Source organism: Magnolia sinica, chromosome 5, assembly GCF_029962835.1.
Source record: "Magnolia sinica isolate HGM2019 chromosome 5, MsV1, whole genome shotgun sequence".
NCBI lineage: Eukaryota > Viridiplantae > Streptophyta > Magnoliopsida > Magnoliales > Magnoliaceae > Magnolia > Magnolia sinica.
The window spans coordinates 88,650,922-88,670,040 of record NC_080577.1 but is presented as its reverse complement, the minus strand read 5'-3'; the positions used below and the strand labels follow the sequence as shown (position 1 = coordinate 88,670,040).

General features: G+C 40.3%; 1 protein-coding gene across 1 annotated transcript; it reads left to right on the top strand.

Moving 5' to 3' along the window:
- Positions 1-5,612: 5,612 nt before the first annotated feature.
- LOC131247099 (UDP-glycosyltransferase 76B1-like) lies at positions 5,613-16,164 on the top strand. The gene is made up of 2 exons (XM_058247538.1): positions 5,613-6,101; positions 15,287-16,164. Exons 1-2 carry the CDS (start codon positions 5,624-5,626, stop codon positions 16,162-16,164), a joined length of 1,356 nt encoding a protein of 451 aa, XP_058103521.1. The 5' UTR covers positions 5,613-5,623.
- The last annotated feature ends 2,955 nt before the right edge of the window (positions 16,165-19,119 follow it).

Genomic DNA, 19,119 nt, shown 5'->3' with positions numbered 1-19,119 from the left:
TGACCGAGACCTAAGAAGACTAATTGTATATTCAACCTCTCATATATAAGATATTGTTTAAGATAATCAAGTGATTATTTGAGGGTAGGCTTCGTCCTTCGAAAATGGGCTGCAACTTGGCTTCCATACGAATGACTTTTGGATACAAAAGGTCAGCAAAAAGGAAATACTTACTGTCGACCGCAGAGAGTAACTACAAAGCACATTTCTAAAATAATTGTTTGTATTACAACATATATCGTCCAACATATGAGTGTAGACTTGGATTACCACTAAGGATTACAATTACTGGATTATTATTATTCCTAATATAGGTTTAAGTACTACTTACGATAAAGAACATAAAATATAGCTTATGCTAAAAAAACATAAAGGATAATTGATAAATTTGATTTGTTTGATTGCGTAGGTATGAGACGATTTGCTTAGTTAATCTCCTTTGCTATTTATAAACTTATTTGATATAGCTGTTTAGATGCTTCTTCCCACGTTCAATCAGTTACTGCAATTATTTAAGTACCACTCTAGCCTTCCAGAGTCTTCTTTGACATTTGTCTTAGTAATGATTCCTCACTCAACCCATTCCATCTTTCATTCCTGAGCCACGTTCCGTTTTCATATGATGTGTATTATCCAACCAGCGTCGGTTGTTATTTCCACAACGCGTAAGACTATACACAAGCCAAGCTAGCTCGAAAAGCTCGCTCAGCTTGGCTCGATCTAGCTCGACTTTGACTCGGCTTGAATGACGACTTGAAGCAAGCCAACCTTTATGACCCATCTCATTTTCAAAACGAGCCGAGTTCAATCGTAATGTATTTTGACTCGATTCGAACTCAGCTCGGCTCAAATATATTATATATATATATATATATATATATATATATATATATATATATATATATATATATATATATATATATATATATATATGTTAAAGTTAAAACTACCTTACCCGTCCATTCTTTTCTTACCATTTTCCTTCCTTAACCAACCTGTCGCACTCGAGCTTCTCTCTCTCTCTCTCTCTCTCTCTCTCTCTCTCTCTCTCTCTTTGACGCTCACCCGAGATCGACTCAACGTTTGCACGACTCATCTCAGCCGTATGACCTGCACTCGACCATTTGTCCGAGCTCTCTCTCTCTCTCTCTCAACACCAACAATAAGGTATCTCGATGACTCTATCTAATATTATATATTATTATTATTATTATTATTATTATTAGAATATTTGTTTTGAGAGTTGGAATGGGTGCCGGTTAGGTCAATTGGGTTGGGTAGCTGGGTTGAGTCGGGTGCCTGTTGGGTCAATTGAGTTGGGTGGCTAAGTTGAGTTAGGTGCGGATTGGGTGCTGAGCTGGGTTAAGTTGGGAGCAGGCTCGACTCGACTCGAGGTAAGTTTGACTCGACTCAAAAAGTTTGGCAAACAAGCTAATCTCTAATGGTAACCTCGAGACCGAGCCCGAGCTCAAGATCGAGGAGAGCACGAACGACTAAAGCCGAGCTTGGCCCACCTCAGCTCAACTCAGCTCAATGTACAGCCCTTATCAGCACCATCCCTAAATATCTTAATACCTCAGGCGTGCTATACATTGCTCGTGCACCGCAGCACGTGTTCTTTACTAATTAGTTCCAGGAACGGTCAAATATAAGGTAGAAGACAAGATAGAAATTGGGTCAGGTTGTCAGATACCGATCGAGTTACATGTCAGTCAGACGTAAGTGGGAGAAATGCTCTGGTGGTCGTAAAACCCTGTATGCTACAGTGCTCCAGGTTGCATCGGTTCACTTACCCAGTTGATCAATCTGAACCGTCCATTAAGTGAACAAATTTCGTGTGCTACTATGCAAAATCACCATAATCTGATGATCTAGTATCAATCCTTGATTTGACCATATTTTCTACCGCCATCCTTTCTTGAAGCCATGGATGGGGTGGCTACGATTCCCAACAAAAGTGATCCTTTAAAAACATAAAAAAATCCATGATGGAAATTGACCGTTCATATTTAAGGCCATTGATCAAATGGTTAATTTTTGTCAGATCAGTGTGATATCTTTAAGCTAACCCATCAAATATATGTTGGACCTGATGAACAGTCTAGATTTATAGATTGGACTGTTTACGTGTCACATGCAACTGGGAGCACTATAACTTATAGTATTATGAGAGCACTGGACCGTTGTTTAATTTTGATGTTGGTACGGTGAGCCGAACACAGTTTTAAGCTTGTGGCCTACTTGGGCTGTCAACGGACCAAACCTGGGTTGGCTTGGGCCTAGATTAATTTTGAGCTGTGCAGGTGGACTCATTCAAAATTTTGATTCCAAGCCCAGCCCATTGACAGCCTACCTAATAGCGAACATGTAAAAAGAAGACCAACATATTCTATCTAGAAATGGGCCAACCCAAAAATAGGGTCCTGAGACTGGACGGGGACCCAAACAATATAAAACCATTGAAGATATCAAATGTAAAAAACATGACCTTTTTGGGCGCATATGACTATGATACAACAAGAATGGGTTACTACATTCCGTACCTAATGACTTTTAAACCCAAATACAAGCAAAAATAAAACACTTACAGTTGATTGCTGAGAGTAACTTCCAAAGTACCTTTCTAAGAGAAGAATCACTTGTATCGCAATATAAATCGTCCAGCATATGAGTTAGACTTGGATTACAGCTATCAGGTTACTACTACTTCAAATGTAAGATTAGGCTACTTGGTTATGTTACGTAAAAGATAAATCAAGCTAAAGAACATGAAAAATAATTGAAAGATAGATTGATTTGTTTGTTTGATAAGGTTGGTATCAGACACCTTACTTTGTTGAAACCATCTACTATTTATAAATCTACTTGCGACAATCATCTAGATACTTCTTTTCCATGTTTAGTCGATAGCAATCGCTTCGGCACCACTCCAGCCTTCAAACTCTTCTTAGACAGCTGTCCCAATAACCATCTTAGCACTGTTTTTCTCTTGACCACATCCTCCATTTGAACTTCTTGATTACACTCTGTCTAATAATGACGTATAGCACTCTAATTGGGGCACTATAATCCCACAACATGCACTTGAAATATCCTCAAAGATTTTAGACCTGCTTTATTCTCCTGCAATGACACGTCCTTTCGTATTTAATTATGAGAAATGGTAAAAAATAGGACACAACAATAATTATTCGCCAATAAAACCACGTGCTCACATAACAAATGGATGGTGTTCAAGCGATCTCGGCATAGATCTACCTCCAATTTCCTAGAGCCAAGGCCATTCATTACACAGGAGAGAGTCCTATGTTGTAAAGACATTGTGCGTCTTCTTCTCTAACTCCAGTGGCGGCAAAAGCCATTCCTCTTTCAACCTTGTTGTTGAGATTGTTTCAGCGTGCACCCTCTATAACACCTTCCAATCACACAAAGACCATGACCTGCTTAAGCTGGACCATTCAAACCATGTTCCATCGCCGTGATATATAAATACAAACCATCCATCATCTTATCCACGATCATCCATTCGTTAAGTGAATAGATCAGTCGATTCATCTACCCGTTAAACTGAAGAATTCAAAACTGTTTTTGTTTTAATTTAAAGGAAAATTTTTTCTTCCATATGTGCATGGATGTTTACTTAAGTTGAATGGACATGTTTCGATTTAATGAAAAAAAAATAAAAATAAAAAACCTCACATTTTTTTAAATTCAGACCTTGAGTATCCCCGTTCGAATATTCGGCATGATGTGGATGTAGTTTAATACATGTACTTAGCTATCATGTGCCTACACAACGGTCATATTGTCTTATTAATCAGGGTGGTGGAACATAGATGCCATGGAGCCGTCAGATCAATGAAATAACAAAAGCAAGGGCCAAAAAGCACAGACCAAAGTCTAGCCTATTCTCTGTAACACACACACACACACACACACACACACACACACACACACAGGGGAATGCATGGCCCAATGGTCTTGTCATGGCTTGCAAAGAGACTCTTTAAACCAAAGTCTAGCCACATTCATGCGCCATTGGATTGGCGAATCCTTCCAATTACTCTTCAGTCCTTAATCCACCGTGGGGCCACCGAATGGATGGATCTGATCTTTGTTGGTAGCATCCGTTTGCGGTGAAGGGTAAGGAGAATTACAATTCAGGGTAGAGTTGTGGGTTCACGTCAAGTGTCTAACTCAGCCGCTCATTACATGTGGGGCCCATGGATCACTAATCCCGACATTTGATCCGACAGGCTACATTGGCTACGGTGGATACCCTGAAAATATCAAAATTGGAGGATCCTAACCCAATTACGGGCCCACAAATGGACAACTTCTAGGAAAATAATAATAATGTCGATGATGATAAAACTATCGTTGAAAATTATGCCAAAGACGGCTAGAATTTTATAATCTCTAACGTTTCAAGCGATCCCATCAAATCTGTGAGACCCATCTGATCAATGGTCCTGATCACCAAACCAAGGGCCCCACTCATGAAGACTAAGCGATTAAGTACACTACATTCACTCTTATGCACCAAGATCCAACTTTTCGGACCGAGATGCCGGAATACCTGTAACCCTAACCTCTTTGGCCTGCACCATGATGTCCGTGTTATATCCACTCTATGTACATCTGATTTAGCAGAGTTCATTGAATGATATGAGTTAAAAAATGAGGCAGATGCAAAAGTTAAGTGGGCCATACCACACTGAATTCAATTTCCACCATTCATGTAACCTATTAGGGAAGAATATATTAAAGAGATGACTTTGCGCTTATACCATGTCAAATCATCATTATCTCTAAAAGCTCTAGCCATCATAATGGTATTTCAATGTATATCAAAGAAGCTTAACACAAATAATCTGTGTAATATGTGACTTTGCGCCACATGCCCAAGTCAACCTGATTCAGTCGCATCCAACTCATCTCTCTCTTGCCTGCATAACATGCTCATTCATAAAATCGGGAGATAGGAGCCAAGTTCAGGGGTGAGTCAGCCAAACTTGTTAGGGTCAACTCAACCCAAGGTGAATTGAGTTGCTTCGATCGAGTCATTGAGTCTTCAAACGATGCAGGAATGTTGTATCCGTACTATTCCTAGTCACTAGTGACATATGCAAAGGCCAAAAGAGATGATAGACTCTAGCCAGTTAGAAACTGCAGGCACAGAATACAAATAATCCAAATTAAACTGTCCAAATTGTGGATTTTTATTTTTTAGGAAGGGTGGGAGCACACTTGGACGTATTGTGAATAAAAAGTTACACTTAAGTGATAATATTACTATTGGATATGCGGACATTTATTGGACGGCTAAAAATATCCTATGATCCTACTTCAACAATCAAGTGTCCACTAATCAGAGGTTAGGATCATTCAACCAGTCTGATTTTGGGACTGTTGACTTATCAACAGTGGGTTCCACAACTTGGTTGGATTTGATCAGTACGTGCATAACTACCGATTGGCATATCATGCATGCCTCTCTCTCTCTCTCTCTCTCTCTCTCTCTCTCTCTCTCTCTCTCTCTCTCTATATATATATATATATATATATATATCCACCACAGCCTATCACGTATATCCCAAAATCAGTGGAAGCATCAAGAGACATGCAAATCCAAGAAAAGAAAGTCCCTCATTTGGTTATTTTGCCACTCCCATTTCAGGGACACATCAATCCCATGCTTCAACTGGGCAGTCTCCTACATTCCAAAGGATTCTCAATCACCGTAATTCACACTCAAACCAACTCTCCCAATCCAGCCAACTTCCCCAACTTCAACTTCGAGCCCATACCAGATGGCTTATCTGATGGTCAGGCCTCAACTGAAGACCCCTTAACCGTCGTCTCCATCCTCAACGACACATGTCAAGTACCATTCAATGATACCTTGTCCAGATTGGTATCGGACGGCCCACATGGCCCGGTTACGTGCATCATCAATGATGAGCTTTTTCACTTCACTAAAGCCGTCGCTGACCATTTGAAGCTCCCAAGAATTTTGTTATGCACCAGCAGTCCCACATGTTCTAGCATCATGCTGTCTTTGACGCTTCTACAGCAAACTGGAGCCATTTCCATCACAGGTACGAGTGCATGTTAGGGGCTTGTTTGGGCGTGTCTCCCAATTCTTGATTGGTTCGGGTCAAGAAGTTCTCTTGAAACGTAACGATCTTGATATGCATCCAAGGAAGTTCTTAAATTGCGTTATGCATCATTACAAATCATGATTTGATTGTAGAGCCAAACGCACAAGAAACCCCATTCTTTAGGGGCTGTTCGGATGCTGCCATCACTGCACTGACAACATTTAGGTTTGCGGAGCACCTTTTTTACAACAACAGTTCCCCACTATTTTTTTGAGTTTTGGTCCATCACCGACCAAACACACCTTGCATTTGGTGGGTCCAGTCAAGGTTATGGGATATCCCAAAAATCAACTGTATCCAAAATTCAAGTGGCTCATACCATCCGAAACCATGCAAAATTGTGTCTAAAACCACTTATGCCCCCACTGTAGGCCAGCAAACTAGCCACGAGCACAGCCGTTGCATGTTTAGGTTGGATTCTGACTTAGAGACGTTTAATCATAATTCAAATTCAGCGCACAGTAACTTCACGCCACTATCTTTTTAACCAACTGCGATGACCAATTGTGTGAATCAACGATTCCACTGATACTTAGTTTGAATAGCTATTGCGGCACATCATCAGTAGGGTAAAACTGATTTTTCTTACAACAGTGTAAACCTAGCTCACGTTTTGTGCAACCCACCTGAGTTTTTTATGCAGCTGAAACTTAGTGTGACCCCTCAACCAAGTGAAACACATAACATACAACGGATAAACAATCATGAAGGTTTTAATGGATGGATATCTACTCTCACCTATTGTCTGTGGTGTGGCTCACCTAAGTCATTGATTGGCCCGATTTTTAGGTTGTGGCCCACCATGAAAGGGTGATCGAAACTTTTCCATGAGGTTAGAGATCATAGTACCTTTTCACACACACACACACACACAAAAAAAAAAAAAGTGTATGACGCAGGGAAGAACGTGATGAGGTTGAACACCGTCTCCCTCAAGATGATAACTATTCCGAATCCACGGAATTTCTCTGGACTCCTCACATAGGCTTCTCGAATCCACGAGAAAGAAAACAAGTAAAATAGAAAATAAATTCTATAAAATTCAAAATTGATTAATGAATGAAATAAATGAGTTCACAACCCTTTAAATAGGGGTACCAAACAATGGGAGAGAAATCAGAAGCAAACTATAACTAAAACTCCTAGAATTCGCAACTTACTATAAATAGTAAACTTACTATTTATAGACGGTCTTGATGTCTACTAGTGTGCAAGGTTTTCGGCCAAAATAGTAAGTGTCCTATTTAGCTTTACCAAGCTGTTCTCCTAATTATTCTAAACACTTTTCATGTTAGACACAACTCCTAAAACCCAACAGATGAAGAGTTATAATCAAACTAAAACTTATAGTAAAAACAGAACTAAACATGGAATTCGGCCATATGATGGAATCTCACAAATTCGGCGTGGGCAACCCGGCATAGCTAGGTTGGTTGGCTAAAGTAGCTCGTCCTACACCAAAATCATATATGGTATGTCAAGTAACTCATTCTAGTTTGTGAGATATGCCTATTTTAAGGTTCTGACGGTCTTGATGACTTCTATCGTCGACCAGGCCTTTTCTGATCCATCTTCGCTATGAAACTGTTCGCGACCCGCTCTACATCAGTGTATGTGTGTGTGTGTGACATGTGTGGTGTGAGGGACATCTTTCCCATTAATCAGATCCATCCTTCCATGTTGAGCCATGGGCCTAAAAATGAGGCCAATCCATGACTTAAGTGGGCGACACCAAAGACAATAGTCGAGAGTAGATGCCCACCCATTGAAACCTTACTAATTATATATAGGGCCCAATGAGATATGATGTAGACATACATCCCATCCATTCTGTATGTCCCACTTAGGATGAGGGGTCACACCAAATTTTAAACTATTTCAAAACTCTAGTCAGCCCCACCAAGTAATTTTATATGTTTTGGGGCATAATTCCCCATGGTTTCACATCGTGTGACCCACCTGAGTATGGCACATCTCACAACCTAGAGGGGACTACCAAATGCATGGCATGGATGTCTATCACACATCATGGTGGGGCCTATCGAGCTCGATCTCATGGGTAGCTTCCCATTAGGTTGAGCTCTATGGGCCCATCAAAATGGTTGACAGACATCCATCCCATTAATCAAATGCAGCCTTACATGGTGAGCCACTGGCTTAAAAATCAGGTTAACCCATGACTTAGTGGGCTACACCACCGACAACAATTGAGCACGGGTGCCCGCCCATTCAAACATTCCTTATTGTACATAGGGCCTAGCGAGATATGTTTTAGACATCCAACCCATCCATTGTATGTGTCACACTTGTATGAGGGGTCGCACTAAATTTTAGGCCATTCCAAAACTCATGTGGGCTCCACCAAGTGCTTTTTGATGTTTTAGGCATGACTTCTCATGGTTTCAAATGATGTGGCCTACCTAAATTTTGGATATTGCTAACTTTTGACACATCATATAACCTAGAGGGGACCTAATAAATGCATAACATGGATGACTAACACACATCAAAGTGGGACTTATAGAGCTTGACCTCATGAGAAGCTTCCTTGAGGTCTACCTCAAAGTACCATATATATATATATATATATATATATATATATAGAGAGAGAGAGAGAGAGAGAGAGAGAGAGAGAGAGAGAGAGAGAGAGAGAGAGAGAGAGAGTCTCTTAGGAACTGGTTCTCATGAGAACCCTTTGAAAATTTATCTCATGGAACCGGTTCTCATGAGAACCCTTTGAAAATTTATCTCATGTGATGTGTGCACAAAATATGAATCACTCACTAAATGAGTCACCCTGTGAAACCCCTGAGGCTCAAAACTCAGCTTGATCCAAAAGTTAGGTAAACCTGAGCAAAGTTGGAGGGAATTTCTCCCCTTGATTTTCACTTAAGCCCATTGGAGTTGCAAAACGAAGTGATTTTTTGCCTGAAGGGCCATTGTAGCCTTAATTGCATATACACGTCAAGTGAAATGAGTTTTCAAAGGACTCTCTCTCTCTCTCTCTCTCTCTCTCTCTCTCTCTCTCTCTCTATATATATATATATATATATATATATATATATAGGGAAAAGGTACTATACGCTCGATCATATTATACCTTCTATAAGGTTGAATGCTGGTGGCACGTTATTCATTGGATGGTGAAAATTTTAAACAAACCGGGAAATTTCAGTGCTACAAGGAATTTATGTGCGAGCCTTTCGTTGTTGGAAGATCATATGCTAGGATTCTGTGTAGGACTAACTATGATGTTTGTGATAAATCCAACCCGTCCATCCATTTTTCAAAATCATTTTAGGGCATGCGACCAAAAATGAGGAGGATCCAAAAATTAAATGGGTCACATTAGAGGAAATAATGGAGATTTAGTGACCACCATTGAAACATTCATATGGCTACGAAAGTTTTGTATCGGTTTATATTCATAGTGTTTTCATTTCATCTTAGTGAAAATGACCTTATAAATGGTTTGGATGGAATATAAACACCAAGGTGGAGCCTAGGAAGGTTTCAACGGTAAGCATTCCTTTCCCCACTGTTTCATCTCGTATGGCCCACTTGAATTTTGGATCCTCCTCATTTTTGGTATAATGTCCTAAAATGATATCTAAAAATGAATGGACGGATTGGATTTCACACAAAGATCACAATGGGCCCCACACAGAATTCTTCTGTTGATCTTTATGGGAAAAGCTTTAGCAGAAATCCACTTCCTGGGTTTTGAGTTTGGGAAACGGACTGGTTACTCCCTCGCCACCGGCCAATGGCAGGTGTCGGTGCTATGTGGGCCCCACCATGATGTATGTGTTTCATCTATGTCGTCCATACATTTTTCCATCTAATTTAAGGGGTTGAACCCAAAATTGAAGCATATCCAAAGATCAAGTCCATCATGCCTGGGAAAAAGTGGGGATAATGATTTCCACCGTTGAAACCTTGTTAGGCCCCATAGTGATGTTTATTTGTCATCCAACCTGTTCATAAGATCATACATACATGGATGAACGGAAAACAAAAATATAAGCTTGATTCAAAACTTATGTGGCCCCAAAGAAATTTTCAACAATATAAGTTCAATTCCACTTTTTCATGTGGTGTGGTCCATTTGAACATTGTATATACTTCATTTTTGGGATCAAGCCACAAAATTATCTGGGAAAATGGATGGACGGAGAAGATAAAATGCATAAATCATGGTGGACCTCACACAGTATACTCAGTAAGCTAAGAAATCCCCTTCCGTCTAGGAGGGAAGCGGATTGGCTGGTGTACTACACACCAGCTATATAGTTGATGTAGATATGTGTTGCACGAAGACAAGTGCCGACGCTCCTTGAGCTCTGAGTTGCACGAACTGTTTAAAGGAGATCAAAGTTACATGGCCCCACAATGATTTATTTATTATATCCACACCCTTCATCCATTTTTCGAGATCAATTAGACCATTAAACAAAAAATGAATCATATCCAAGGCTCAAATGGACCCCAACATAGAAAAAAGTGTGGAGAGTGATGCTCTTGGTTAAAATCATCTTAAAGCCCACTGTACTATTTATTTGACATCCAATCTATTGATTAGGTCATACGGACCCATATGAAGGAAAAAAACAAAGATCAACTTGATCCAAAACTTTTATGGCCCCCAAATTTTTTTTAATGGTCGATGCCCATTCAACACTGTTTCCTGTAATGTGCTCCATTTGAGATTGGGATATACCCCATTTTTGGTCTCATTACAATAAAATGATCTAGAAAAACATATAGACAGCATAGATGAAACACATATAGCATGGTGGGGCCCACATAACACTGACCACCTACCATTGGCCGGTTGCGGGGGAGTAGCCAGTCTATTTCCCAGACCTCGGGACGCGGATTTCGTACTAAAGCCTTTCCCATGAAGATTCGGGAAAGGATTTTGTGTGGGGTCCACTGTGATCTTTGTATGAAATCTAGTCTGTCCATTCATTTTTAGATATCATTTTAGGACATTATACCAAAAATGAGGAGGATCCAAAATTCAAGTGGGCCATACGAGATGAAACAGTGGGGAAAGGAATGCTTACCGTTGAAACCTTCCTAGGCTCCACCTTGGTGTTTATATTCCATCCAAACTGTTTATAAGGTCATTTTCACTGATATGAAATGAAAACACCATGAAGATAAACCAATACAAAACTTTTGTAGTCATATGAATGTTTCAATGGTGGTCACTAAATCCCCACTGTTTCCTCTCATGTGGCCTAGTTAATATTTGGATCCTCCTCATTTTTGGTTGCATGTCCTACAATGATTTTGAAAAATAGAAGGACGGGTTGGATTTATCACAAATAGCATAGTGGGCCCTACACAGAATCCTAACACATGAACTTCCAACAACGAAAAGCTCGCACATAAATTCCTCGGGGCCATATAAAATTTCCCGGCTTGTTTAAAATTTTCACCATCCAATGAATAACGCACCGCCAGCACTCAACCTTATAGAAGGTATAATATGGTCGAGCATATAGTACCTTTTCCCACATATATATATATGTGTGTGTGTGTGTGTGTGTGTGTGTGTGTGTGGAAATGGTATTATGAGGTTCGCCTTATGGGAACTTCCCATGAGATCGATTTGTGTGAGCCCCACCGCAATGTCAAACATCAACACCGTGCATTTGATGGGTCCCCTTTAAATTATGGGATATCCCAAAATCAGCCGCATGTGGAACTAAGGTGGGCCATACCATCTAAAAACATGTGAAGACATGCCAAAAACATATAAAAGCACTTGGTGGGGCCCACCTGAGTTTTAGATATGGATGAAACTTGGTTTGCTCCTCATTCAAATAGGACACACAGAATGGATGGTCTGGATTTGTGAACAACATCTCAGTGGGCCAAATAAATGATTATGAAGGTTTTAATGGGAGGATAACCCCTCTCAACTGTTGTATGTGGTTGTATGTGGTGTGGCCCACCCAAGTCACATATTGACTTGATTTTTAAGCCCTAGGCCCACCATGGAATGGTGCATCCGATCGATGGGGTGGGTGTTCGACACGCATCATGGTGGGGCCCACTGATGTGAGCGTGTCGCGGACAGTTACATGGCCAAGATGGATCAGAAAAGGCCCGGTCGACGACAGAAGTGATCCAGACCATCGAACCTTAAATCGGGCGTATCTTGCAATTCGGAATGAGTTATCTGACGTAAAATATATGATTTTGGGGTAGAACGAGCTACTGAAGCCAACCAACCCCGCTATGCCGGGTTGCGCAGCCCGGAATTGCAAAAAACCCCTGGATCGATGGTCGTTTTCCCGTTTTAATTTCGTTTTTACTATAAATAGTAAGTTTTAGTTTGATTATAACTCTTCATCCGTCGGGCTTTAGGAGTTGCGCCCAATGTGAAAAGAGCTTAGAATAATTAGGAGAACGGTTTGGTGAAGCCAAATAGGACACTTACTATTTTTGGCCGAAAACCTTGCGCACTAGTAGACATCACGACCGTTTATAAATAGTAAGTTTTCTATTTATAGTAAGTCGCGGATTCTAAGAGTTTGAGTTGTAGTTTGATTCTAATTTCTTTCCCATTGCTTAGTACCCCTATTTAAAGGGTTGTGAACTCATTTTTATTCATGAATTAATCAATTTTGAATTTATTAGAATTTATTTCTATTTTCTGCTTTCTTTCCTTGTGGATTCGAGAAGTCTCTGTGAGGAGTCCAGAGAAGCTCCGTGGATTCGGAGTAGTTATCCTCATCACGTTCATCCCTGCGTCATCCACATAGCTCAACCTCATGGGAAGTTCCCATGAGCTCGACCGCATAGAACCTTATATATATATATATATATATATATATATATATATATATATATATATATATATATATATATATATAACCGTCATGGCCTCTCTCTCTCTCTCTCTCTCTCTCTCTCTACACACACACATACACACATATATGGGATATGTTATCACGAAGCCAACCTCATGGAAGGCTTGCTAGGTTGCATCTAATATGATTCTCTGCCACCCTTTGAAAACTTCGGAATAATTTACTATAAATGAAGTCCGTCAATCTGTCTCACGCATATATGTACTCATGATCTAATTTTCTCATTATCATGGCCATTCGATAAAGATTTATATGTTATGATGATTAAATAGTAAACCACATTATTTGGATCATCAGATTATCATCAAGTGTGATTAAAGCAATTTTAATACTTAGAATAAAACTTCATCTGTTGAAAACTCGATTCAAACATCTTAATTGTTACGTGCAATGGAAAAATCATGTGATATGTTTTTGATCAATTTAAATTTAACTATATAGCAATCAATACGTAAAACCTAGTGGATCTCTTGTTAGTTCGTTCAAGAAATAACAGTTCTTGATGAAAATACATAGCCACATCTATTTTTAATGGTCACATGGTTGTCTCATAATAAGAGCCAGAGTCGACTAATCAAGGTTGTAATCCTTATTCATCCATGGGTCTAAAAATTAATCATCTTTCATATACCATCAAATCATAATTACTAACCTAATCATAGCTTAGTCAAATGGCCCCTATTTATACTTGATGTCAATCTAAACCAATGTAAGTGTCCAAAAGTCCTATCCATAATACACTTACAATCTTATGTGAGACAAAGGCAAAGGCACACCAACACTAAATCGGTTCACTGAAGGTAGAGATTATCCATCCTAACCTAAGTCAATCCCTTCCCATTGTACATCTCATAAATGAATATCCAGAAGTGTGTCCCATGCAACGGTAATTGTTATGTTATAAACACTATATTAAGAACCATATATCACAAATCTTCCCAATCAATCAACTTTTGACCAATCTCTAGTTTTCAAGCACCACCACAGGACTCAATCCTCAACTATAACCCATAAACATGTACGTTTACGGTGATACTACACAATGATGCATTAAAGGTTATCCATAAGTAGAGGTGTACACGAGTCAAACCGAGTCGAGCTTGGCACAGCTCGACTTAGATGGCCACTAGCAGACCCAGCTCGAACTCAGCTTGGCTCGGTCCTCGAGCTTGACTGGCCAGCTTGGCTCGGTTCGGTTAGTAGCTCGGGCCAGTTCGAGTCGAGTTTGAGCCAAGACCGAGCTGAGTTTACCTGTGCAGCATTTTCACAGACACATGGACTGCACTTTCAAATTCTCATTGTATGTAAAATAGCAGCATATATTGGAACTAAGCTCAAACTCAGTTGAGTCAAGCATGCCCGGAATAAACTAATTGAAGATAAGTATAGACAGAGAGATATGGTGCATATCTGCTAATTAGAGTAGAGGTAAAACACCCACGTCTTTGTCTCTGTCTTAGGCCAAAACCCAACACATTTGGAGTAGAGGTAAAACCCTCATGTCATCTCGGCCATCTTTACGACAGTCCGCTATCTACCTTCACCAACATTTTCTTCCATAGTCATACAATCTCTGTCACTACATCAATCCATTGTCGCTTTAAAGCGTCTAAATCATCTTCTCAACCATCTATCTACAGAAGTTTAATCTTGCATGCCTGAGCTTCCATCACCCACATGTCCACCTACCGACACTTTGTTGAGTCATTTCATCAAACACTTGGTGAGCAACATCAATATCAAAGTAACCAAGTCACCGAATTGGTTCGATCCGAGTTCGATTCGAGTTGGGGTTCGATCTGAGTCGAGTCAAGCTCGGGCAAACTCAAACTCGGATCGAAATTTTTTTGAGCTCAAAAAATTAGCTCGACTTGGCTCGAACTCAATTTGAACCGAGTCGAATCGAGCTTTTTCAAGTTGAGTCGAGTGAGCTAACCGAGCTAACTTGGTTCGTGTACAACCCTATCCATAAGAAACCTATGGTCATCAAGATCTATGGTTGAGATAAGCCCTATCTCGTCCATATGGCTAGCAGATTAGGGTTTATATTGATTTCCAATAGCACATACTCTAACATTTATTGGGGCTACCCTTTAGTGATCATGAACATTCATTTAGTGGCCCCCACCATGAAACTTACCTACATGTCACGAGATACAGTAGTTTTAAAACACATTCAACTCTACAAACAAGCGTAGATTATTGTAAACATGTTAATGAATTTGTCTTTCGCAGAAGGTCAGCCAAATACACTTATTCCTGAGATTCCGCCACTCAGGATCAAGGACATTCCGGACTTCAGCACTACAGATCCTGATACATTTGAGCGATTGGCGGAAAACATTCTCAATGCGATAAAGTCTGCTTTAGCTTATATCATGAATGGATTCGACGATCTTGATCCAACTGCACTGGAAAAAGTTAGAGAAGATCGTCATCCCACACCACTATTTACAGTGGGCCCTCTCTACAAATTCTCTCCAGGAGCATCAAACAGCTTAATAACACAAGACCACAGCTGCATGGCTTGGCTAGACAAGCAGCCACCGCAGTCTGTCATTTACATTAGCTTCGGGAGCGTAGCTTCTATTGATAAAACAGAACTCGAGGAGATAGCTTGGGGGCTAGCCAATAGTGACCAGCCCTTCTTGTGGGTGGTCCGCCCCGGCTCAATCAATGGTGACGATTGGGTCGAACTGCCAGAAGGGTTTGAAGAGAAGACGCGAGAGAAAGGCCGGATCATTAAGTGGGCCCCACAACAAGAAGTGTTGGCCCACCCATCAGTGGGAGGATTTTGGACACACAATGGTTGGAATTCTACGTTGGAGAGCATATGTGAAGGGGTTCCAATGTTATGTTCTCCTTATTTATGGGACCAAAATGTGACTGCTAGGTATGTGAGCCATGTTTGGAGGGTGGGGATTCAACTTGAGAATGGATTCGATAGAAGTGAGATAGAGTGGGCCATAAGAAGATTGATGGTGGAGATTGAAGGGAAGGAGATGAGAGAGAGGGTAGGTTGTCTGAAGGAAATTGCAACGCGTTCTGTAGCAAAAGGAGGTTCTTCATATGAGTCATTACAGAGTTTAATTGATCTTATCATGTCATTGTAAATTTGTAACGTATCTTTTCTTATATATTTCATTCCGTGGACCAGCTACAACAAGATGTATTTGATCAAAAAGGGCTATGTTTGAATCTAACTATATATCCCTTCTATATGAAATAGTGGACTGATTGAAATATAGGCTGTACGTGAACTTTCATTACAAACGTATCTACACCGGAAAGAAGGGCCACATGCTCTAAAGTAATACCTTTAAAATTTCCAAGATTGGAAGATCGTAGCCATTAATCTTGGCACCTTTTTCTGTTGAACTTTCTCCTCAACGCTGTATTTGTTGGCGACAAATGAAAGGTTATGATTGTCGGATCGAGGAGATTTCTGGGACATTAATCTAGAATGGGATTCAATAAACTGATTTTTTTTAAAATTTTTTTAATTTTTTAAAGGATTCAACAAACCAACAGTCTGTATTATCATAATATTAGGCCCACTAAAAATTAAAAGAGATAATCATAAGCTCATGCCTCTGTTGTCCTCAATCAATCTCTCCAAATTCATGTAAGATGACCCACCATGATATTAACACATTTCCTCTCTAAATCAGCTCCACATTTTCATGCATCAGCTCCTCGCCATCATCTTAACCGTCAGTCTGTCACACCTATCCTTCATGTCCAAACCAATCCTCCATACATCACCAACGAACCGGCTGTTTATCTGATGGTTCGCAAATTAGAAGTGCCAGCGTATCATCGGTACACCCGCAAAACTCTCCAGCGTCAAGTTCCACCCACTCATGTGAGTCAGAAGCCCACCAACCGCGGTGTGGTTTAGCACCTCCTGCTGTGGAGCCCACTCAACAAGGCATCCTTTCATGTATACGGTTTGGGTGGATCCTTGGATCCTCCAAGGTAGGTGGAACCCTGTTTGCTGCCCACCACATGGAATGCATCCTGCTTTCGCAAGGGCTCCTGAATGATCTGTGGGCCTCTGATTGATATGGTTCTGTTTTGCGGTGGTTTTGGAGGTCAATGGGCCTGAGTCTAGGTTTATTTTGGGCTTGATTTGGAACTAGGATTAGTCTAAATTTTGAGTAGGTATTTGGGTTGAACTGCTTGGGGTTCGACTACCAGTTTATTGGCCTTAGGTGGGGTGTCTACCATCTCATCGTTGAGTTGCATCCCGCCACATTGGGTGAGTACCCAAGTGGGTGGTTGATGCAGGGATGAACCTGATGAGGTTGATCATTGTCTTCCTCAAGGATAACTACAAATCCTCCCAGCTTCTCTAGATTCCTCATAGAGACTTCTTGCATCCACAATGAAAGAAAGCAAGAAAATAGAAATAAATTCTAATAAATTCGTAAATTGATTGATGAATGAATTAAATGGTTCACAACCCTTTAAATAGGGATACCAAGCAATGGGAGAGAAATTAGAATCAAACAACTAAAACTCATAAAATTCGCAACTTAATAGGGAAATGCCGTCAATCTGGTGGTATTTCACAAATCCATCTGGCGCAACCCCACATGACGGGGTTGGGTGGCTAAAGTAGCTCGGTCTTCCCCAAAATCATATATTTTACGTATGATAACTCATTCCATATTGCGAGATACGTCTGATCTAAGGTTCGACGGTCCAGATCACTTCTGTCGTCGACCGGGCCTTTTCTGATCCATCTTGGCTATGAAATTGTCAGCGAACCGCTCTACATCAGTGGTGAATAGGTCAGTACCACCCAATCCAAATCCATCTATGTGGGACTGGCTTGCATGATGACCTTGACACCATCTCCGGTGTGAGCCAACATGATGGGATTTGGAACACATGCTACTCTTAGAGATGGGCTCGGTCAACTACATCCCCAACATAACGACTTTCAAACACGTTTTGCATTGGCTTCATCTCCCGTGGCAATATGTGGCCCAATTAAATCCTACCACGTCGGTTTACCAATGGGGTTTGTTGTTGTTGTTGGATTCTAGTCAATAGATGAAGATGATGTAGAACGCGCCCTCCGATAGACCAGCAAGAGCAAAAGAAGATATGAGCAGATGAAATTAGGTGATGATTGTCTCACAAATACCAAGTTTCCCTTTGTCATTCAAACAAGATACGTACAACCAGAAATAATATCTCAATAGCACTCAAGGAAATTTTTATTTTCTTTTTCTTTTTCCTTGTAATACAAGTATGCAAAAATGGCATTAGGTTCACGTAATTAATTGAATCACCAAGTTCACAAAAAAGCTAAGCTTTTAATCCATGTGGAGCCCACTTCCAAAAAACTAAGCATCCTTGATTTATTTTTTTTAATAGAAGTAAAGAAGTCTCTTCAATAGAACTTTTCAAGATCCAAGCGTCAAGATGACATTTAAAACTCTTACATCCACTCATGTGAAATCAAACTCACAAAATCAATTCATTTCATAACTCAAGTTAGCAGAAATTTAGGCCTGTTGTTTGAGGTAGGTTGGGTCAGGGCTAATCTTGGCATGTCTATTGGCTATTGCCACTCATAATAATTAGATTATCCAGGCCACTTATCTGATGGGCCCCATCATGGATGAACCATGTCTAAAATATCTCTCCACTCCTTCAACTCTAACCTTCGCACCGTGGGCATGTAAGTACATTATTAATAAGAAATGAACCAACGGTACAGATTCAATGGAGAAAAGACAAGATGTGACGTTAAAGATCTTCCAATTTGGGAAATTTTCTTTACATGATTCATACATGATAGGGGAATCAGATTAATGGCTTGGATAAACCAATCATGGGTCCTAAATGTACAGATTAGATACCAACATCAAAGAACTCTTACCTCATTTTTAAAACATGGGTGCTAAGTAAACGGTTCCCCTTCCATACCGGCGAATCTGAGCCGTTTATCTTGAAAGGGAAGATTAACGTGTTCCCAGGGAAGTGGGTCATCCATTCCGTCCTACCCCATATTCTCCGCCTTTATTCCTTCCAACGACCAACGACCAAGATGC